The following is a 24,142-nucleotide window of genomic DNA, read 5'->3' as shown; positions in this document are numbered from 1 at the left end:
GTTCAGAATTATTTCAGGGCATTTTCACCCACTTTTGCAACAAGCTGCTTCCCTTGCATGTAGTTTTCTAGAGCATATGGCTGCCCTGCTGTGCACAGAGTGAAATCACACAATTAAGTTTTACAATTTTAGGAAGAGCAGAGCCTTCATATATGGTAGAACAGCATGGTATTAGGTTTGGGGTGCATTGCATAGAATATTTTTCTCTTCACAATTACATCATTTATATTCTAAATCATGGACTGTTGCTTTTTAGTGCTGATGGTTGATTTTTCTTTATTTAAAATATTCTTCAAATGGCATTTCTTCCTCAATACTAAATGGGATTAAAGTGAAAAATTTCTAGACTGACTTTTGTCTAGATCCCAGAACAGGTAGAAATTTTTCATTTAAAAGGCTTACATTAAGAAAAAAAAAAATCGACTCTCCTGAACTTTCCATTAGAAAGGAATGCAGCCAAAGATGGTTTAACTAAGAAGATTACAGGATGATTTGAAATTCATATAGCAGTTGGTTTGTACTACACCTTTTTTATTCATCTGTTCACATTTTTAAAATAAAGTATTAAGAGACTTCAAGCCATAGGACTATACTTGGTACTATAAGTAAATAATCAATATCTCCATTCAATATTAAGTTAATGATGCCAATTCTACTTTATATTAAAGTGAAACATGCTTAAAGTCAGATATTATTGACCACTTAAATTTTATATGATAAGCTTTGATTTAAAAAGTAAAATAGGATAGTATATACTAACCCCATTTATTTGTGGTTTTCTGGATATACACTAGAGAGTTTTGATTAAATATATGGAATGCTGCTATTCCATAGTCAGAAGGTGGTATAACCACTAGTATTGAAGTATCAGAGTCAATTGAATGAACATACTTAGCTAACATATGTATGACCGTGGGCAATCTACTTGCACTTCTCCATTTTACATCTGTAGAAAGGAGGAAAATCATCCAATTTTGAGTCGATACTTTGTGGTTCAAAAAACAGTAGGCATAGAGCACCCATGCTTTAGATACACAACCAATAAATGAAAACAGCCCACTTCTGGAGCCAGTATAGGAAGAAAATATGCTCTAGTAGTATAAAAATTATATATAAGGTAAAGTATGTGAACAAATTAAGAAAATAACACAGAGTTTTAAATTTCTTAAGTTATTTCTGTATAAATAAATATAGATAGTTTAATGCAATATTGATAGAGAATTCTGGTAACAACTAATATATACAGCTTTACTTAACACTATCCATACTGATCTCAAGTATAAATTACACCGGAGTAATGTATAGCATTCAGTTCATTTTAGGTTTCTGTTTACTTTTTTTTTTTTTTTTTCTTTTTTGGCCAGTTTACCCTTAATTCAGTTGCTTTCTAAGTTTAGTACAGCCAGATCACTTACCATCTTAGCTACCTTATCCTTGAATTTTCTTTGCTTCTTGGGCAGAGCAAAGTAATTGACAGAAAAAAAAAGTAGATATGTGTTCTAGCTCTTCAAAGCATTCGCTAGGAATTGAGTAAGCTCTAGTGATAGAATTATGAGCAATGGCCACCCATATTTTTACTTAAATGTTACCTTTTGAAGTGTAAGAGTGGTTTTAAATACATTAAGAGATATTTAATACATATTTCCAATGATTTTTGTGTACCAGTGTTATATCCTTCAGAATCCATTGGGGAGCAGTGGAATATGGGCTAACTCAAGAAGGGTTTACCTACAAAGGAAATATTTCTAAATGTGTGGATGTAAATAAACCACAAGGGATCACGCTGTAATGCAGAGTAGTAGCACTTAGGCTCCACCTTTGCCGACCCACTGGGATGAGTGGAGGGAGATATTGGACAAAAATATGTGTATTAGTCTGGTATGAAAAAACTGGTGAGCTTGAGTTAAGGTCCTAGTCAACTCCAGTCAAAGTAATGGTGAGAGACCCTGCAGAATCATCCTGATCTCATTTCCCTCCCTCCCTCCCTCTTGGTAGAATTCTCCAGAGAACAAGGCAGCCCGTTGTTAGAATCTAGCGTTTCACAAACTTAAATGTGTAGGAGAATCATCCGGGGATCTTCTTAAACCATAAAGGCTAATTCAGTAGGTCTGTGGTAGGGCTTAGTAGTTTGCTTTTCAAACAAGTCTCTAGTTAGCATCAGTCCTTCTAGACAATGCCACAGTTTATGTGGCAGGATGTAGCCTATTCAGATCAATCTTCTGCACAAAGAACAAGGACAAAGATAGATCTGGAAAAGTATGTAGACAATATAGAACATAGATGGGTTATGATCAGTTCTTTGCTGTCCTCAACATCATTTGTTTTGTAGTATAACTCTGCATCAAATACAAGTATCAGAGCCCGTCCATGCTTGTTTTAAGCAGAAGCCAGGCAATGACCCTGAGGCTTCCAGTGAAGAAGTTAGATAAAATATGATAATCTGAAACAAGAGAGGTGAGGAAATATTGTTACTTATTAGAATAATAATATTTTCCTGGATTTTTTATTTAAAATTATTCCACATACCAATGAAATTTGTAGTGGACAAATATATTCCACTGCCTCAATCTGATGATATTCATTAACTGTAGTCACTGTTATTCAAGCAGTTGTTTTTTTGCCACTTAGTTTTGTATTAGAAGGCGTTATAGTGATCTCTGATGTCAAGTATAAAACAAATATTTGACAAAAATTACTTCATTTATTTTGAATAAAAAAAGTTTTTTGTTTTTGCTTTTTGTGTTTTTAATAAGCCTGCTGTTGTATATATTTTTGTTGTTGTTGAGATTATTTGGGAAGTTTTGCCTAATCCTCATATTCCCTAAGGCATTCTTGTGAAAACAGGGCTGTCCTAAGCATTATACTTAAAAAAAAAAAAAGAATGTTATCATTTTTCATGTTATACTTTTAGTGAAATTCTCCTTAGTAAAAATATGAGAATTATGAAAAAAGAACAGAAATTACAAAATGGCTAGAAAATAATTTCTATTCAAAAGAATATATCAAAACAAAAAACGGCCTGGCAAAATGAATGGAGTGGATCTTAATATTTAATTGTAGAACTAAAGATAATTTAAAAAGCTCATTTGAAGCTATCAGAAAAATAAGGATGAAACAATTAAAGTCTAAGACAGTTTTAAAAGTTTTAAAAATGTCTGTGAACCACACCAATGGTGACTCTTCCCATATGGTGACTTTTATTACGCCAATTATAAGAATCCCTAAAGAGAATATAAAAAATCTCATATTTTTCTTCTAATCCTGACATTTCACAGCACGCTGTAACTGCAAGACCTGTTAAGCCAAGCATTGCGGGTGGATCTGCTGTTATCTACATAAGTGTTTTAGATTCCTGAATTTGTTCCATTTCTGGGAGGAAAGAAAGCCCCTGCACAAACTTTAGAGTCTCTATCGTATAATTAGTTGTGTGATTTTTCAAGTATTTGGTCATCTATTATCTCAAATATAAAGCAACAAAATTAATTCAGACTTGTGAAAATTAAGAAATTGATTTCATAAAGTATGATGGCTCCTTTCCACTCTAGTCACTCTGTTGGTTTCCCAAGTTAAAAAAAAAATAATAAGGCACTTGTTTCTCAATCTAAAATGATTGAAAAATAAGATTTCAAAGATTTAGGGTCTAGATTGATCTCATTAAAACTTTAAGACCTTATAGCTTCAGAATCTTCTTTTGTAAAAGTGAAAATGGGCCTGTTACAAGAATGCCTTAAAATATGCTGAATAATGATACGTATGTTCATAAAAACTAGTATGATTGCATGTCTAAGGACATTTCTATATATCTTTACTAAATTTACAATTTAGTATTTAAAATTTGGCCAAAATTTACTATTTTGGCCAAAGGGTTTAGGGATGGTAGATATAGATACAGATATGGATATGGATATAGATAGAGATATATCTAGACATTAGATATATTTAGAAATCCAGGGAAAGTAGATGATTTAGCTTATATATTTATATACCATATCTGTACACAGTGAAAAAGACGTGACCCAGAATCGTTGGAAATTTTTAGTATATTGCAGCCCTAATTGCATTAGCCTTTGAAACTGATTAGATCTTAAAATTATAACTGGTATTAACAATGATAAGAATAACTAACATTTATTAAACTCTTGGTGTGTTCTGATACCTGAAATCTGTTGTAGAATTTAAGTATAGTGGTACAATATATAATTGTAAATTTTCTTTCAGCTAAAAATTGGACAACACATAGTTTTATGTTTATATACTCGATACACAAGATTCCCTGCTAGGCACAAACTTGCTTGATAGCATGAATCAAAGTTTATGGCTTTAAAAAAAATTAGAGTATCTGAACCTATTACTTATTTCTAGGAATTTTAAAAGGGATAATGTTTTAGATTTTTAAATAATTTCAGAATTGCATATATATCATTTCTTACTACATTTAATTGATTTAATTCCATCATTTTAAATTTGAGAATATTTTGACTCTTACATATGCCTAATATGTAAGTCTCTATAAATGGCCTTTTCAGTGTTTTTGAACATATTTAGTTGTACCACTGCCTTTTTCATTAAATGGCGTCCAGTATCATTTCTCTCCTTTTAACATATTGTGAAATAGAATACTTTTCACAAAGATTCAGAAGCCACTTACAATATTTGGCTGAATTTCTGTTATCCTTTTTAGTCTGGAATCGAGAAACATGATCTAATTGCAAAATACTTCCAATCATTTTTAAAAGCTATACTACAAACATGTTTATAATGCAAAATTTTATTCTCAGATATTTGAGTCGAGGGGTAAACCTTATATGAAAGATGGTTAAGGAGACGCTCTAAGAATACTGCCTAGCTTGTACTCCAGTGTCAGCATAGATTCTTGATATTTCTTCTTCCAAGGATGATGTGGAAGAAGCCACTGATTAGCCTCCTTCATGCTAAATATGTCCCAAAGAAGTGTTTTGTTCTGCCAGTATAGGATGTAGAGAATGGGTGTTAAATTTTAATGTGCTTAGGTCAGTTACATGGAGCTAGCACTTCCTTCAAACAAAACAAACAAAAATGCATCCTCTTAACACAGTTTGATACTTCTTTTATCTCTCTATGTATTTTAAATTTGGGATAGAATCAAGTATTCCAATTATATCAGTCTTTCTTCTCCCTTTGGTCCAAATTCTACACCTAAATACTTGAGAATAAATGAACAAATCTCTTAGAAGTGAATAGAGAAGTTAAATAACTTATCCCATGTCTTTTGGGACTGGTACACAGGTCTCCCATCTCCTACCCCTGTGATAGACTACAAATAGCACACCATTCTATAACACGATAATGACCTGTAATAAAATTCCTAGCCAAATACTGATTATATTTCTTTATACCCAGGTAAATGAATCTACTGTCAATGGTGAGATGTGCTATCATCTCTAAATCAAACAACCCATGCATATATTAGTATTAATAACTAAAACAAAACCTAAAGGAAATTATTTTATTAGTGTAACTTACTTATTGTGTAAAGATAAAGATATGATTGTAATTAATTCAAAATAAGAAGAGTTATACATCAAAATAAGAAGAATTATACATCCAAGTGTAATGATATAAAACACACTAGAAAAGAAAGGCATTATTGTGCACTTGAAAAGCTAAAATGAGGCAAAACTGATCCCCCCAAACAATAAGATAGAATGACTCACTTTCTCAAAAGAAAGGATTTACTTTTCCAAAGAACTACTATTTAATCACAGGTTTATAATGCAGCTACTGAAACTTGCAATATAAATAATGACCAAAATAAATACTATACATTTGGAAGATTATAACATGAACAGAATGTGGCATTTGTTTTATTTTTTATTATTGTTTTAGAATATAATCTAGGTAGAAAATGGAAGGGAACAGTGAATAATGCCATTGTTCTTCTACTAAAGTCTCTTAGAAATCTGAAATATTTTTCCAATGAAAAAATTATCTTCTCCCTAACAATACATGTGTCTTCTTTTCTTCTCCAAAGGTCATAGTTCTGCAAAATTGCATACTATATATATGTAGCAATGAAAGAGTATAAAAAATGCAGGCATATGACTTTTGTGATTATGTAGTAAGGAGGCTATTAATTTTCAAATAAGGAACTTGAAGCCAGGAGATGTCTTATGACTTCAAGTTTCATAAGTTTAGTGATCGCGGGAACAGTTAAACATGGAAGTTACACGAGTTTTAAGAAACATCAATTGCCATTTTTTGTAAGTTTTAAAATGCATTTTAGAATTCCAATTGATTTTGAAGATAACAGAATAATAATCGATCTGAAAAATACTGCAGTGTTAATCCCCTACAGTGGTTTAAAAGTACTTTAACAAAGATCACATAAACAATTTTTTTTTTTTTTTTTTTTTTTAGTGTCCAGGGCTTACAACTAACAAAAGAAAAAAAAAAAAAAGGTGGATTGTGGATTTGATTGTTGCCCAATAATAGTCCTTTCTCCAGACTTTTTCCATATTATAAATCATTTCCCTTATGCTAAATAAAGCACAAGTAAAATTAAAAAAGCAATAAATAAAAAGTTAACAAAACTGGTTAGTATGTGGAAAGCAGAAGGAAACAGATATTTCTGCACATGTCTACATGTCTTGCATTTAATGGACTTTTAAAAAAATATTAGAACATACATAGTTTTATATATTCAAAAATAGCTTTATATATGAAACTACTTCTACTTGAACATTCATTCTTTTATCACTTTTTTCCTTCTGATTTATGATTAATAAAGGAAATCCAACCAAATATCTTTAAATGAGCCAAGATTTACCGTATTGCATGTGTTCATTCAGTCATACACTCAGACGCTCCACATGAAAAAAATGCTATTTCTGCCTTTGAGAAGATCAGGGAAAGGAGTTGACACAAACAGCACACAATCATTTAACACTTTTTTTAACCTGTATTTATAGACAACATATTTTAGTTTATTTCTATGATAAAATAAATTTCACATGCTTATTACTGAGATATACCTGTTAAAAAGATCAGGTTAATTTTATAATAATTTAAATGTGGTTAATAGAAGCACTTGTTGCTTAATGGTATGTTGTTATTTAATACATCTACCTTGTAATACATAATAAAATCTATATTTTATGGCATAAGCTTTCGATTTAATATTTCACTGATACATAATTTAGAGTAGGTCTTGTAATTGGTATTTGCAATATTTGTCCTTTAATTTTTTTCTAAAGAGATATACATTTGTGTTCTTTTTATTGAAATCATAAAAAGATCTAAAGTATATGTTTACTGCTTAACATAAAGTTTTTTGTAAATTAAAATTTTATATTATTTTCCATTCACTCCTTTTTCTCCTGTAAAATGGATATTCCCCTGGCCTTCCCTCTTCTGCATCTGTATTACAACATATTTTTTTTAAAAGACAGATTTTTTTCTTCAATTTAAATTGAAAAATAGATGCTTAAGAGAGAAAATAACAATAATAATAAAGTTGCGTCTCTTTAGAATCAGGAAACTATTTAAAACTCTTTTGTCTGAGGTGATTAGCTATTTAGGTATTGTTCAACCACATAGTCTAAATGGAAGCACCTTACATAAATATTACACACACAAACACACACACACACACACACACACACACACCTCTCTATAGTTTTCAACATTCTTTATTCCCAGTTACACATTACAGAATTGAGCTCTTTTTTACTTTCTGGGCTTTTCTTCAATTTTGGCCTTTGGGTTTACCCATTTTTCATTTACTTTTCTTTATTCCTTAAAAAAAGTCCAGATTTATGTTAAAACTACCATAAAATCTTCAGGCTCATCTGTAATAATTGAAGTCAAATTTTAGAGTGCAAAGGAAAGTCGAGGTAGAATTCCTATTTATAATCCATGTTTAATTGGGATTATCCAAAAATATGCCTCAAATATAAAATGCTTATTTTATTAAGAAGAATTTAAGGACAGCATTTTAAGGAAAGAATTTAAGGAAATTTAAGGAAAATTCACAAAGTGGCAGAGCTATCTTTAGAGCAGTTGAATACTCCAGTAGAATTAAACTCTGGTTTACCATGAGGAAAGAGTAGAAGAGACTTACAACAGCACAACTTGAGAGACAGAGGTGGTCATTATTTTGCTGATAATCTCAGAACTATGAAGAGTGACTGAGCTGTCTAGTCTTAGGTTTTTATTTTAAGAGAAAAGGCTGAGGTAAAAAGACATATTCTTGTGAAAAACACAACAACTAATAATTCTAAGAATCGGGTCTCTTAAATCCTACTCCAATGGTAATTTCCTCCTTTTTTTTAAACATAGTTGAAATAAATAGTCTGTAATTATATATTCTAGCAAACCATCAGACCTTGTCTCTACCTTTCTACTTTTGAGGTATTAATAAGAAATGAATCACATAAAATTTTCTAAAACCAATAAAATACCCATGATATGAACTAAGTGAGTAAAATAGCAAGTAAGAATTAGTGAAATGATTAATTTAAACTATCTAACAAAAACCAATATTGCTTTTTTCCAGTTCATGGCATGAACAAAACCTAATTGCCTAAAGTTATCTAGCCTTATAAAATCTTATAAAAATCAATATTTAAAGCTTTCTAAATTGTAATTGAAGAAGTTAAATGTGTCTCTTGCATTATTGTTCATGCTGGTTATTAAAAGAAAATAATTGATATTTAAATATCTCATAAAATCAGGTTGCATTTTTTTTAATTGCTGGGGTTTTCAATTGAATAGATTTCCTTTATTTCACTTGGTGTCATTATCGTTTATCATTTTTAAAAAGTACATAGCAACTCTAGCTAATCCAGCAATTTTTATAAAAAAAAATACTTATTTTCTTTCATCTAAAATACCTGAACAATATTTCAGTTACTTCAGTGAATCTATATTTATATTTTAGGTAAATCGAGTCATATCTATTTTAATACAGTGTACCGTGAAATAGACCAGCTTCTTATATTTGCTATCAATATCATAATATCAAAAGCAATAGCAAGTTATTTTAGATGAAACCCAAAGAGTTGTAATTCACTTTTATAAACTTTATAGACCATGATGTCAAAAGCCATGACTTTGAAAGGAAAGAGTTATTGGCAGAAATACTAAAATGTATCTGAAATTTCTCCAATACCATTTTCTTAAGTGTGTCCTAATATTTCACTTAGGCTAAATTACCTAAAAAATATATTAGTTTAAGAATCTTGTTCATTAAATTCTTCCCATTCAGTATTTTTAATTTTACACTTTAATTTTTCCATAAAATTTGATGAATTCAAGTTATATAAAGTGTTAATGTTTTGCTCTCATATAAAAACTTGCATAATATTTAAAAACATATCCACACATATATGCAGGGTTCTCCCTATAGAACTTTTAAAATCCTTCACTACTGCTTGGTATTTTACTACTTAGTGATTATATTGCTGCATTTTCTTTTTTATTTTCTTCTGGGTACCCTACATCAGTCTTAAGAAAGCAGTTTCTTTTAACTTGCATAATTCAATGCTAACAAAATTTGTTAACTTGAATTTTATTTTAAAATTGTATATCCTGATACATGTTTTTGTTTGTTTTCTTAACTAGTGAAAAAGGCCATAGATTTTAAATCTAGAGGATTTAAATTGTTTCCAGGGAAAGACAACAGCAACAAGTTTTCTATCTGTGAGTGTACTCCTTTTTTGTTACTTTCTCTAGTGCAAGAGTGAAGTTTGTGGTGTCTGTGTTGTTTGTGTGTGTTTTATAAAAATGTTCGTGTATTTACCAAATTAACTGCATTAATATCTATATAACATGCATGATTACTATTAAATATTTTCTTGTATTTAAATGTATATTGAGTTATCGGATTAATGTGGTAAACTTCCAAGCTGAGACTGTTTCAGATGGAAAAACTCTCATTGAGCTAGCATGTTGGATAGCATTCTTGTTTTGTAATTCTAGGATGTGAGAATACAAAAAAATGAAATTTCTTAAATGGGTAATTTCTTACAGGAATTTTTGTTCAACATAATTATTTTGCTAAGGAAAAGTTTCTTTTTATAGCAATTTTTTATTTAAGAAAAAATTAATATTCTGTTTGAATTAACTTATTCATGCCCTTTAAGTCAAGTGTTTTATAAATTAATTAGTTAACTATAGAATTAATTTTTGTTTTCTCTTGAAAATCACAAAATGGCCTGAAATACACATATTTATGTGCTGCCCCAGTACACAATTTTGCTTAATATTCAGGGTTTTATATATCATCTGAAGTTCATCCTCGAATCTCAAATTAAGAATCAATGAATTAGCACATTCATATTTACTATTGTAAACAAACATACAGTAAATTTTTTAGGAGAGCTATGCCATTTATGTATTATAAATCAATAGAAGTTTGTAGGAATTTTCTACCTTATTTCTCATTATATGTATATATAATACATTTGGAAAGGAACCATTAATGTCACAACATCTGACTGCTAAAATGATATACTGATGACAAGATTATTATGAATAATAATAAGTGTATGTTATTTTTAACAGGAATATATTTTTAGCATTATCCAATTCCAAATAATCTGATGAAATGAGTTTACAGTTCTTTCTTTAACAAAGATTATTCATTATGGTTATATTGGAAAAGGATATTATCTTCATGTTTATTGACTTATATATATAATGGTAAATGTCAGAAACTGAGCAATTACATCAACTGTCAAAAAAACTCAGAGCCTGTATATTATCAAACATTTTAAAGTATCGTAATTTTAAAATATGATTTTACATTTTGTTAAATTTGCAAATACTGAGCTAAAAGTCGCAGATATCAGTAAGAAATCATTTATCAAATTAGGTTACCTTTTACAAAGCACTAAACAGTTCATTTCAAAGTACTTAGCTATATGATTATGATTTTTATTACATTTTGGGTGTTAAAAACATATCTGTGTTTAGGAAAAATAGTGTTATAGTAAATTTCTCATATATAAATTTTTTGATACATTTTGGAAGGAAATTCTTCCTATAAAAGAAAATATAAATAATTTTGTTTATATTTTGTCAGACGAATATCCTGACATAACCAAATTTCAGCATGTCAATACAAGATAAAAGCTGTCTTTGCAAACTTAAATATTAGGTTGACTACCTTTTTTTCTAATATTTTATCTAGCCACTGTGTCTATTTTGGAACTCTAAGTAGAATTGCAAACTATGCTGGTTCGCCCTTTCGCTCATTTTGGCTATATAAATGTTATTTTATAGCCTACCTGCTTTGAGTTTTCAGATGTCCTGGGAAATTCAGGCTATTTATACTAAAATGGGCTAAGATTTATCAAGGCATTAGAATTCATGTGATTGTCTATATTTGGTATAGTGCCTTAGTGGACATATTTATCATTTTCATTGCTCTTACATAAGAGTTAGGGAGGTAAGCAAGAAAGAAATTTGGATGTGACAGTGTACCTGTTACACAAAAAACCTAATTCTTTTAAAATATTTTATTTAAAGAATATTTGATTTAAAATTGTCAGGAGAAAAGTTAATGAAGCAAAAAAATTTAAACATGAAGGAAAAATCTTAATTTATTTCATAATTTAAAAACTTAATATACATTTACCTATCATATCTTATGTAAAAGATAAAAACTATTCTTATGCTTTTTTATTTTTATTTTTAATATAAATAATCACAAATAGAAACAAATTATGTCTCTTAAAGTCACAAAATAACAATTTCTTACAGTCACAAAATAACAAACCAGCACTATATAAAAATTTCATTTCACTACATTTTTATCAGATAGTTCATCATTTCAAAAGTACATTCCCTATGGTTGTTTATAGAAAAGGATTATATTATTTTATTTTTAACATTATTATTTATCTATTAACAAGTAAGCATTTGAGTCTTCCTCTCTCTAATATCATTTATTCAATACAGGGCCAAATAATTTTAAAAGGATATAATTCTTATATCAACCTTTCAAATGAAAAAACCACCACAACGAAAAATACCTTGTATTTTTAAAAAAATGCAGTCGATTCTGTTACTGGAACTGCCAGAAGTGAGCATAAGTGAGGAGGACATGAACTATACAAGTTGCCAAAGCATGTCTTCCCACAGTAGCACCTTTAAAGTTTAACTAGGAAACAAATTAATTAGAGATTCAGGAAGCTGCAGCAGTGTTTGTGGGCAGCATTTGGTTGTTTAAATGCTAATTTAGATTCTTTTTCCAGCTTTGATACCTGACCTCCAAAAGCCTCTATTCATCCCTGTTTTTCATCAAAAAGTGTAGATTTGTCAATAAAGGGAAAAATATAGATTTTAAGTTTTAAATATTAAAACATTTTTAAGGATATTTTAAAATGTTGAACTTAGTGAACTAGTAGTCTTACCAACTTTTCTACCAGGGTCTTCTAGACTACTAAGGTAGAATTATGAAGAAACTGAGTTTCCCATACATTTTTTTTCAATTTTATTTTATCTTCAAATCCATGCTTTCATTCATTTCATGTTATTCATCCATTCTATGATTTCTATTTGAGCTACTTCTCCAAAGAAACACCATGCTAGAGCAAGAAGGTAAAAGAGGGAATAAAATAAAGTCTCAGATGGTAAAGAACCAACATTTTATTGGGAAGCTAAGTGAATTAAGAGGTAATTCTTTGTAGAATATATGGTATAAAATAACACTCTGTTAACATCCATGATATTTGAGTTTGGAACAAGATCCAAAACACTGTATTTCATAATGTGGAATAAAAATTTTAAAACTAATATAAAAGAGTCTAAGAAAGGTGGCAATGTAACCAACTGGCTGAGGTAATGTGGAGGAGACTTCTTTCCAGAATCTACTTGTTTTTATTTTTGGAGTAAATTATGTGCCATATACAATCAGAAATCTCAGAAAACTTGATTATAAACTACACTTAAGATTGTTGTGAAGATTAAATGAGTTGATACATGTAAAAGATGAATATTTCTTGACATATACGTATATCTTTATGTTGACTAAGTTTATGTTTTCATGCTAGACCATGTAATAATATGGTAAATTAATGAAGGTTCCTGTAGCATATTTATAAACCCATATAAACCCTTAAGCCCGTAACTTCAGTGTTATAAGAAATTACAGTTCATTTGTTTTTTGTTTTTTGTTTTTTTTTAAATCCTGTATCTCCCCCTCTCTTATCCCCTTTTGTGTGGGGCAAAGAACTCATGTTTCATTAATGATGATAATGGACATAGTATCTTCAGAGAGCAGAGCAAAAACAGTATTCCCCATAGTCTTGCTCTTTTCAAGAGGCTGTAGGCAGTCCATGTAATTAAACATTTAAAGAACACTCATATTTTTACCACTTTGGAAATTACTATTCAACTTCAAAGAAGTAAAATTGATAAATCTGTCCAATTGCTTAACCATCATAAGTAGTGAAAGCAACTACTGAATGAATACTACTAACTTCATTCGAATATCTTGGTTTTGCTAGCTATAGACAGTTATGAAATATTGATATTTCAGAAAAACAAGATATTACACACTTTGTTCTTTATTTTTTAAGTTGTATATATTTTCAAAGAATATTAAATACCTGTATCATGTAACAGCTGTCCCCTTATATTTACATTTTTAATTGGAAAGGCTTTCCCTATTGCAGATACCCAAAAACAGTGGTTTAAAGGACAATTCCAGACAGACAAAAAATAATTTAATAATTAAAAGCATAAGGACTAGAATTAATTAAAGACTAAAAATTATAGATATGCTCTGCATTTTAAGATAAAACATTTGGTAAAGAGTGTTCAATTGTAATTTGTGATGTCATTTTGCCTTGCTGAGCTTTCTGGACAAGATAGTGGGCTTAGGGTTTAAGAGTAGAATTTTTTGAGTCAGACTGCCAAGGTTTAAACCTATATTAAGACACTAACTAACAGTACGGCTGTGGAAACATTTTTAATCTCTTCATGCCTTAAGTTTCCTTAGCTGTGGGAAGTGTATAATAATAGTAGCAACTTTTAGATTGTTATGAAGTTGGTTGTGTAAAGGATGTAGAATAGTTCCTGACACATAGTATCGTGTTAAGCATAAGCTATTGTCAAAATTCATATTCACCCCAGGCTAACTTTTTGAGGTAATAATGATTATGAAATGGGGAAAAATTGATTTTTTATTATTTTCATTTTCTAATAATGTATCCACAGATCACTTTTATATACCTATAATCTGTTTTATATACATTGTAGTAAAATAAAGTAGGTAAGCTCAAGTCATGCCACTTTTTTCTTTATCTCTATTTCTTATCAAAAAATCCCATTTAAACAACATAAACTACAACATGTTCAGAAGACATTTTAAAATAGGAAAGACAGTGTTTCCCTTTGAAAGTACTTGATTCATACCAGCTATTGATAATCAAATGACTAGGGTATATTAACTGAGAAATTTTATGCCCTACCTAGGCATTGTGAGTATATAAAAATAATTATGTTTTTCTCTTACCTTTATCAAGTATATACTCTTTTTGTATATATGACTAAATAATGTGAAACTACTAATTTATAATATCATAAAGAATTTTAAAACTAAACAAAATTTTCCATGTTATGTGCTATGTGAAATTAGAATAATATGGTAAAATTAGAGGTTGTATTTTGGAAAAAGTGAGATTTGGACTGAGTCTTGAAAATTAGTTAGAATTTTGAAACCTAAGGAGGAAGAAAAGGCAAACATGGAGACAAGAAGGAAGTACAAATAAAGCAGGGGTGATCATGGCTTACTAGTAAAACTACAGAACAATGAGAAACACATTGGATTTGGATTGTGGACGAGTGAGAAATACAGCTGATGTAGTAAAAGTCTCAAATCATAGGATAGTTGTACAGTAATAAAAAAAATGGTTTTGGAAGAATTTTAGTTCCCCTCAAGATGGATTAGAGGTGAATAATAATGGAGTGCACAAAAACATCAATGATTACATTGGGTCTAAGCATGAACATGAGATAACAATGGGAAATTTGGTGGGATTACCTAGTAGTAGATCATTGTAGGAGCGAGAAAGGATCTTGGAGAAAATGACAGAACAATATATTGGAACTTGTTAGCAAAGAGGTGATTTCTTCAAGCCATAGGGAAATATAAGATATGGAGAACTGTAGGTCTTTGCATTTGTCCACTAACAAGTAAAAGAGTGGTCAAAAGAAAGAGAATGGGCAAAGCAAAAACAAAAACACCAAAAAAAGAAAACAAACAAAAAGCAACCCAGAGAGGTAAAGAGGAATGAAACTAGTCAGCAGAGCAAGAAAAAGAAAAGTATCATAATTTTGCAGATTTTTTGTTCTATATGGAATACAGTTGTCAATAAGGATATTGGCTGGAGATATTTAGAAAAGTGATTTTTATAGAATAAAGGGCACAAATGCAAAATTTCATATATAATTGAAAATATGATTTTACCAGAATTATGACTGTTGGGACATTATCCGATACGTGTCTGATAAATCAGTTTGAATATATTTATCAATCTGAACTAAATGATGCAGGCATCCAGCAGTACTCAGCATTGACTTTGCCTTAGAATCACCTTAAGAGTTACAGCTAAACAAACTAAACACAGAACTGATGCCCAGTGTCCTGCCCTAGAGTTAATTGTATTAGTATATCTAGAGGTAAAATACTCATCTTCATTCTTTAAAGAAAGTTCTACAAGTGGCTCTGATCCACAGTGTAGGTTGAGAAACATTACAGAATTTAGATTTTTTTCTCTGTGAAATTACCGCTCAGCTCCTGTTCTCTTCTCAAAAAACAAGTTGATGAAAAGCAAAATAGCAGCTTCTCTTTAGTTCAATAAGAGACTGAATTTATAAAATAATATCACTCATTATATCAGAACTATCAGGTTTAAAGTTCTTCCCATTAAGATATCTGTCTTGAAGATTTAGTTACACACTGTGATCCATTCATTGAAAATATTAATAAATCTTTCATTAACGGAGTGTTCTGGAGAAACCACTGGAAATGTGTACAATGTCAAGTAAAACATAATCATGTATATTGCTAGAGGGAAAAGCCATTATTTTGGTTTTCAGCATTATATCATAATTCATTGACATGTTTGGTAATTGGAACCATAGTCTTACTTTAAGTTGACAGAGCACAGTGCTTCATTATATGTCAAATAGGAAGTGCTAACAATCTTAAACTTTTCCCATAGGGTCTTGTTTTTTTATTGGAACTTTAAAAATAGTAGGTACCCAAGTGACACTGTCATGCTGGTAGTGACTGCTTTATTGCCAGTAATTAATGGAAATTCTGGCACTGATACCCTGGGAATGCATTTCCAGAGATTTCACAATTTGGTAGTAATTAAAAATAAAGTGTTAACTGTTAATGTGTTAATATTCAGAATAGTATGTCATTGAAGATGAACATCAAGCTTACAGGTCCACTAATAGCAAAAATGCGTTGTCTTTATTACTGGATTATAAAACTACATTTAATCTTTCTACATTTAAACAACAGTGATTATAAAAAATGTAAGAATATATTTTATGTAAATTTTTCAATTAACATTTTCCTTGATTTTCTAATCATGTTTTCATTCTTTCTTTTTTGTTTCTTTTGTTACAGTAAATGAGGGAGGTATTAAAACAGCTTCCAATCTATGCCCAGACCCGGGAGAACCAGAAAATGGGAAGAGAGTTGGATCAGACTTTAGGTAATATTTTATATTGTTTATTTTATTATTTTGTCAAAGTTTAACTTAAAATTTAAAAATAACCAATAATATGGGGATGAAGACTGGGTGATTTAAAATAATAGCAGCTATATTTTATTTATTTGTTACCATTAACATATCATTAGTTTAAAGTGATTAGTGTACCAATTTTATTAGGATATTTTTCTGGAGTTTAAACCATCAATTTCTTGGTGTGCATGGATGGCTCAGTTGGTTAAGCATCTGCCTTTCGGTCAGGTCATGATCCCAGGGTCTTGGGATCAAGTCCCACACTGGGCTCCTTGCTCAGTAAGGACCCGGTTTCTCCCTCTGCCTCTGTCCCTGCCTCTCTCTCTCTGTGTCTTCCATGAATAAGTAAATAAAATCTTTAAAAAAAAAAGCACAATTTCTTGTCATACAATAAGTGAAAAATCATGAGCTTTGGATTTGAAAAACATGAGTTAGAGATCAAATTCTGCTTAATAGTTGTCTGATCTTAAGTAAATAACTGAATCCTGTTGTTAGGTCCCCCCTAAAATGGGTCTGTGATTAAAGGAGCAAGACTGATATAAAGCGAAGGTCAAGCAAAGCTTTATTCCGTGCCAAGCATCAAGAATCAGACCGAATGTTCCGGGCCGCACCTTTTACAAGAGAGGCGACCCTTCTCTGTTTCACAGACTAGCTTTTAAGGGAAAAGGCCATGGGGTCGGGCCTGGCCACACACAGGTGGCCAATGAGATTGTAACACACAGAGAAAGCTTCACAGTGATGCTAGGTGACCAATTGAATTACCCTTTACCCTATAGTAGACATTTGACCTAGCCTATTATGCCTTGGTTAGAATTGGTGCCCAAAAGGCTCCCAAAGGGCAGGGCCCATACTCTATGGTATCTAGGGAGACAGTATGCAACCCCCCACTGATCAGATGTCTCCACCTGGCCTGACCCACCCTTGTGTCTGGGCTTTGTTAACTGGGGCTGGTTTCCTGGACTTGTTTTTAAGTCAGTCCCCTGGGGGAAGGGGAGCAGGGAAAGTTTAAAGGTTAAAACAAGGTTGTTGACCTTGTTTAACCTTAATGGAAGCCTCTGGTTAAATAGGTCCTTACACTGTCTGCCTGAGTTTTCTGTTCTGTAACATGTAAATCAAATTTAGCACATCTAATGGTGATTTCAAATGAGGTACTGCTTGTGAAACCTTCCTGGGAATGTTCTATAAATATTTTATAAGTATTTTTCAGAAGTAGACATAAGTAATATGTTGTATCTCCATCTTAAAATTAGTATTTAGTATTTTTTTAAATTGTGTTGTGTTAGTCACCATACATTACATCATTAGTTTTTGTTGTAGTGTTCCGTGAGTCATGGTTTGTGTATAATACCCAGTGTTCCATGCAATTCGTGCCCTCCTTAATACATCACTAGGCCCCCATCCCCTAAACCCTCTCCCTTCTAAAACCCTCTGTTTGTTTCCCGGAGTCCATAGTCTTTCATGGTTCATCTCCCACTCCAGTTTCTCCCCCTTCATTTTTAGTATTTATGTTATTAATTCAAAATTAATTTTAATATACAACCAAGAGAATACATGTAGTATAATGTGGTAGGTGTTAATTTCCATAACTGGCAAACAATATTTTTTAAAACCTTGAAATTTTAGACCTCTGATTATTGTAGCATTTTATAAATAAAAGATATAAAAATGCTGTAAAATATTAACCAATAATTTACATTCAAAAATGTTTGTTTTACAAGGTATCCATAATACATATATTTTTAATAAAATTATTGATAATGATTATACGTCCACCTAACACACATTTAGAATTTTTACCCCTTTATATTATTTGTATAAAGGACTAAGGAATATCCTGTGGGGGATGGGGTGGGTAGATAGTTCTTAAAATAGAGACCTATGGAAATTTTGAAGCCAAGGATCTTCCAAGATGACCCAAAGTTACATTTACTATAGAGGGAGAGGAAGAAAAATGGTATACTTTCAACATAAATACAATTGTAATTTTTATAAAAAAAATTATACAACTTTATTTAACCAGCCTCATAATTCATATATATGAAAATGTTTGAAGAAAAACACTAATGAGATATTTAAAAGACCTGATATCTAGTCAAACTCTGATCTTAATAAGTTGACTTTATTAAAAATCAAGTAAATCTCTCAGTTTCAATAATTAAAAGTGGTATTTTGTAGACTTCAAAGTGATAAGCAATGTACTATGTGTTTTTTACACTTTTTAAAATTTATTATAAAATATTACATGGTATTTATTATTCTATGCCCACTTTACAAATTAGAAAACTAAAGCTCTGTTTAACTAGGTAATAATTTGATAGAACTGAAATTTGAACTTATTACTTCCTGATTCCAAAATCTGACCACTTATTCACTATATTACATTATGCTCCAAAGTATTTAGAGTATTTGTGCAAGTGGCTTTTACAGTATGATGTGAGTTACAGAATAATCATTATGACTATTTACTTGGTTCCACTTTTTGCAAAATTAAATGGCTTTACTGGAAATAGACTTAATATGGTGAGCTAAATTACCTTCAGGTGTCATAGATCCTGTTAAAAGATTATTTTGTAATCATATTTCAAGCACCATGATGAATGTTAGGCACCAAGAAACTTACAGTCAGGGGACCCTGGGTGGTTCAGATGGTTAAGTGCGGAGTCTTGATTTCAGTTTAGTTCAGGTCTCAGGGTCAGCACCATGTCAGGCTCCATACTCAGCAGGCAGTCTGCTTGACATTCTCTCTCTCCCTCTTCCCCTCCCTCCTGTGTGTTCTCTCTCCCTCTCAAATAAATAAATCTTCAGAAAAAAAAAAAAGCTCACAGACTAAAAGATAATCATAATTTAAGAATGTGTGAAATGTCGAGTGATATGGAGCACTTTTTCATGTGTCTGTTGGCCATCTGGATGTCTTCTTTGCAGAAATGTCTGTTCATGTCCTCTGCCCATTTCTTGATTGGATTATTCGTTCTTTGGGTGTTGAGTTTGCTAAGTTCTTTATAGATTCTGGACACTAGTCCTTTATCTGATATGTCGTTTGCAAATATCTTCTCCCATTCTGTCAGTTGTCTTTTGATTTTGTTAACTGTTTCCTTTGCTGTGCAAAAGCTTTTGATCTTGATGAAATCCTGTTGCAAACATACAGAGGGGCTAGGGATTTTTGGAAGCTATGAGAAAGGGTCATAGGAAGTTAACATTGAGCTATATTATAGAGGATGGTTAAAATGTTATATAGAGAGGAAGAGAAATCCAGTGACCATTATGTATTCATTATCTACTTATATTGATTATTTTGTTCCTGGTTCTATACAAGGAACAAATAAAACACACACCAGTAGACATAGAGCATGGCTCCCATATGAAAATTTAATGCAGGAAAGGCAAAAGTTTAAATGTCACATACAGTTGTAATTACAAATTTAGGACAGTACTGTGAAATCAAAAAATATAATAAGAAAAAAAACAACCTTTTGTATGAGAGAATAAAAGGGTCAGGGGGAACCCACACATTTTAAGAAGGTCCCACTGGTACAAGAATTTTTTGTATTTAGACTATAAGAAAGTAAGAGCCGCACATGGAGGAATAGCCTGATGAGATATTCCAGGAAAATAAAGATCATCTAAATTATAGAATGTAAATGGGAGACAAGCATAAAATGAAGTGGAGGAAATAAGGAAAAACCAGATCTTTTCTGCTGAGGAAGCAAACTGGCAGCCATTCAGCCTAATCTGGACTGAAGATATGTTTTATTTTAAGCTCACAGTGTTTTGAAAAAATTGAGAGCCAACATTTAAAAATTAGGAGATTACACACACACACACACACACACACACACACACATGCACACAGACACTCACAAAGATTTTTGTATTTCCTTGTTATATCTGCCAACAGAAACTAATGTACCTTCATGGAAATAGCTACTGGAACCAATTAATGCCTATTCCTATTAGACTGAGCAAGACCTCTCTGGGTCACCATGGTCACTCCCAGGCTACTTTAACTCATCTACATGTAATAGGAAACTACAAAGAATTGTGAGAGAGTGAAGTGATCTCATTTATATTTTCAGTAGATCTTATATTTTCAGTATATCATGCTTTATACTTCTGATAGAGAGAATGAAGAAAACAGAGGTTTTAGTTAGAAGATGATTGGAGTGGTCTAGGAGTAAGATGGTGAAGATGAGGTATGGTGATGTCAGTGAACTAGACAAACTCAGGATATCCTTTAAAGATACACAATTTTTAGTATCCAATGACAATTTGTTATGGAAAATAAGAAAAATAAAAGGTGATCCCTAATTTTCTGGGCTTAACTAACATGAGAATGGAGTACATGATAATATTTAATTAAGTGTGGGGATACCTGGATGGCTCAGTCAGTTAAGCACCTGCCTTTGGTTCAAGGCATGATCCCAAAATTCTGGGATTGAGCCCTACATTGGCTCCTGTTCAGTAGGGAGTCTGCTTCTTCCTCTCCCTCTGCCCCTCTCCTCTACTCATGCTCTCTCTCAAATAAATAAAATTAAAAAAAAAATCATTTATGTTAGAAGTCCCGAGTTTTGAGGAGGAAATTTATGAGTTCACTTTTGAGATTTTAAACTTTAAATGACAAAGTTTTCCACACAGATATGCTAAGTTTGTAGTTGAACATATTTGAAATTCAGAGATAGTCAAGGACCATCAGAATGTAGATGCTATCAAGAATATTAAAACAGAATGATATAGATGACATCATTTAAACTTTATAGAAAGATGAGACAATCTATGACTTAGTCCCAAAGACTGATGCTATTTGGGGATATGATGGAATACACGATGCTATCAAATCATGCATATGAGTGGTGAGAGGAATAGGAGTGAAACAAAAGAAGGAAGTTCTTGAAAAGAGGTTGAGGAGTGTTGGATGCTATTGAAAAACAGAATGAGAGGAGAGAAGACTGTCTTAAATTTGTCAGCATGAAGATTATAGACAAGAGTGATTTCACTGGAGTGACAGAGGTTGAAAAAAATTGAAACAGCATGAAGAGACACTTCAGGTAGGTAATGGCTCTGGATCATCAAATTACATAAAGCAGAAGAATAATGGGGGCAGTTCTATAGTCCTTGCTTTCTTTCATCATTGTCTGGTAGTTTTCAATATACAGGTCTTTCACATCCTTGGTTAAATTTTTTTCTAGCTATTTTTTGGATGCAATTGTAAATGGAATTGTTTTCTCTATTTTTTCTTATAGTTTGTTATTGGTGCATCCTACAAAATTACTGAATTTGTTTATTAGTCTAGCAGTTTATTAATGGGGTGTTTTGGGTTTCCTTTATATGATTTTATACCATCTGCTAATAGTAACAGATCTACTTCTTTCTATTTGTTCTACTGTTCTACTAACAGTTCTACTTCTTTCAATTTGTATGTATGTATATATATATATATATATATATATATATATATATATGGTTTTTTGTTTGTTTGTTTGTTTGCCTAACTGTTCTGCCTGGGATTTACAATATGATGATAAATAGCAGTGTCAAGAGTGGGCATCCTTGTCTTGTTCCTGATCCTAGAAGAAACACTTTCAACTTTTGACTGTTGAATGTCATATTAGTTTCAGGCTTGTCAGGCTTTTATTACGTTGAGGTACGCTTCATTTATACCTACTTTGTTGAGAGTTTGTATTAAGATGGTGTCCATAGCCTGTGTTCCCTGAGATCAGTTCCACAGACCAGCAGATGTGGGCCAAACCCAAAGCTCTCCCCTCCGACCATAGCTCCAGAAGAGGTAGAGTTCTTTACAGAAAGGCTAGGGGTTGTGCCTCATTCCACTGTTTGCACAGTGCCTGGGGGTGGTAACCTGCCAAGAAATGTTTTTCTGATTGCCAAAGTCCTATAGACTCAGTAATAAAACCACCTTCCACCTTAGCTACCAGAGAGCCAGGCAATCAAAGAGTGTACCATTGGTGGTAGCCATAAAACCTGGACACCAAAAATAAAAAACAGAGCACTAAATGTATGTGAAAGTCCCCTCCAGGAGACTCTAGTGCCCTGTAGCATGGCAGAGGGTGAGGACAAAGATCACACATGACTTCCAAAGTTTCTGGAAAGGATTATAGTGAGCTCCCAAATGTGTGTTTAAGTAAGAGCAAGCCCCTCTGCGCACAGTTGTGATGGTTAGGTAATTGGCCTCCTTCACAGAAAGACCTGTTTCTGTTGTCTCTTGCTGTGCATTGCTGTGGTAGCTGTTTAGGAACACTTTCCCCATTGGTTGTAGTCCTGTGGGACCCACCGAGGAAAATCCCACTGACCGTAAGAATCAGATGATGTAGAGATGTCCCCTGGCAGCAGTTACAATATGGGGGTGCCAGACAGGGTTGTAAACTTATTTCTGGGTGGCACCATTAGAGTCTCATGGGGCCAGAAATGCAAATTCTCTTAGTCTCTAGAGCAAGGCAGTTAAGAAGTATCCCCTGGATGATAATCACAAAAGTAAGGGTGACAGATACCTATAAAAGCTCCCTTCTGAGAAATACTAGTGCTCTGGAGCACAGCAAAAGGAGACTGTGAAGATGGCCCCTGCCAGGCTTTGTCCAAAGGATATATCCAGAGGATAGATGTATGTGTTAAATTAGATGCCTGTTCCTCAGGCTGATACTTTAATATAGTAAGTGAGCCTTTTTCACTTTAAGTCTGGTCACCAGTAACTGCTTCTGAACTGGGCCTTGGGGCAGGTGAATCGGGGCAGTTGCGACCTTTAAGAGCTACCTCTCAAATTGCTACAGTCTTGAGAGTCTCAAGACCCAAGTCCTAATAGTTATCAAAGTTAGATGTTGTGTCGGGCCTCATCTCCCAAGTGCATGTGTTAAAAATGGGGTGCCTGATGTAAGGTTCAAATTCTTTGATCCTCAGGGAAAAACTCTGGGTTTTGAGTTTCTTCCCCATTGTGTGTTGCTGCGCAAGGGCTAGGATTTATTGTGAGATTGTTTCCCAACTTCTTGTACCCTTTGATGTGGATTTCTTCTTGTTTGCATGGTGTGTAGTGGTCACTTAGTCAGCCTTTAGGTTTGTTGTTTTTTTTTTTTAAGGAGGAAATTGTTCCATTCGTAGCTGTAGACTCAGTGTGTCCTGGGAAGGAAATGAGTTCAGGATCTTCCAACTTCATGGTCTTGAACTTAAACTCTCAAGGAAGGTTTTAATTGAAATGGAGAGTATTGGGCATAGAATATCTTTGGAAATAGAATCAACAGAACTTCCTTATGGATTAACTATGGAGAAATGCAGTTGAAAGTAATAATTCTACAAAGAGCCTTTTATAAAGAAAATGCTAGTTCCGTCTGCATCACATATAAGTCCTTTTTTATGTTTGGTTTATCACTGATTTAATAGAACTTTTCCTTCATTCC

At 32.1% G+C, this 24,142-nt stretch overlaps 1 protein-coding gene across 1 annotated transcript in view; it reads left to right on the top strand.

Moving 5' to 3' along the window:
* Positions 1 to 24,142, top strand: part of CSMD3 (CUB and Sushi multiple domains 3) — a 1,237,422-nt gene that overhangs the window by 508,129 nt on the left and 705,151 nt on the right. The window contains exons 8-9 of the mRNA XM_004743466.3: positions 9,601 to 9,678; positions 16,628 to 16,715. Coding sequence (XP_004743523.2) covers positions 9,601 to 9,678; positions 16,628 to 16,715 — 166 coding nt within the window. The remainder of the gene's footprint in view (positions 1 to 9,600; positions 9,679 to 16,627; positions 16,716 to 24,142) is intronic.

This window comes from Mustela putorius, unplaced genomic scaffold (genome assembly GCF_011764305.1).
Source record: "Mustela putorius furo isolate JIRA1106 unplaced genomic scaffold, ASM1176430v1.1 tig00000228_pilon_pilon_pilon, whole genome shotgun sequence".
NCBI classification, from domain to species: Eukaryota; Metazoa; Chordata; class Mammalia; order Carnivora; family Mustelidae; genus Mustela; species Mustela putorius.
Note: the sequence above shows the minus strand (reverse complement) of the source record. Positions and strands in the feature narration are given on the sequence as shown.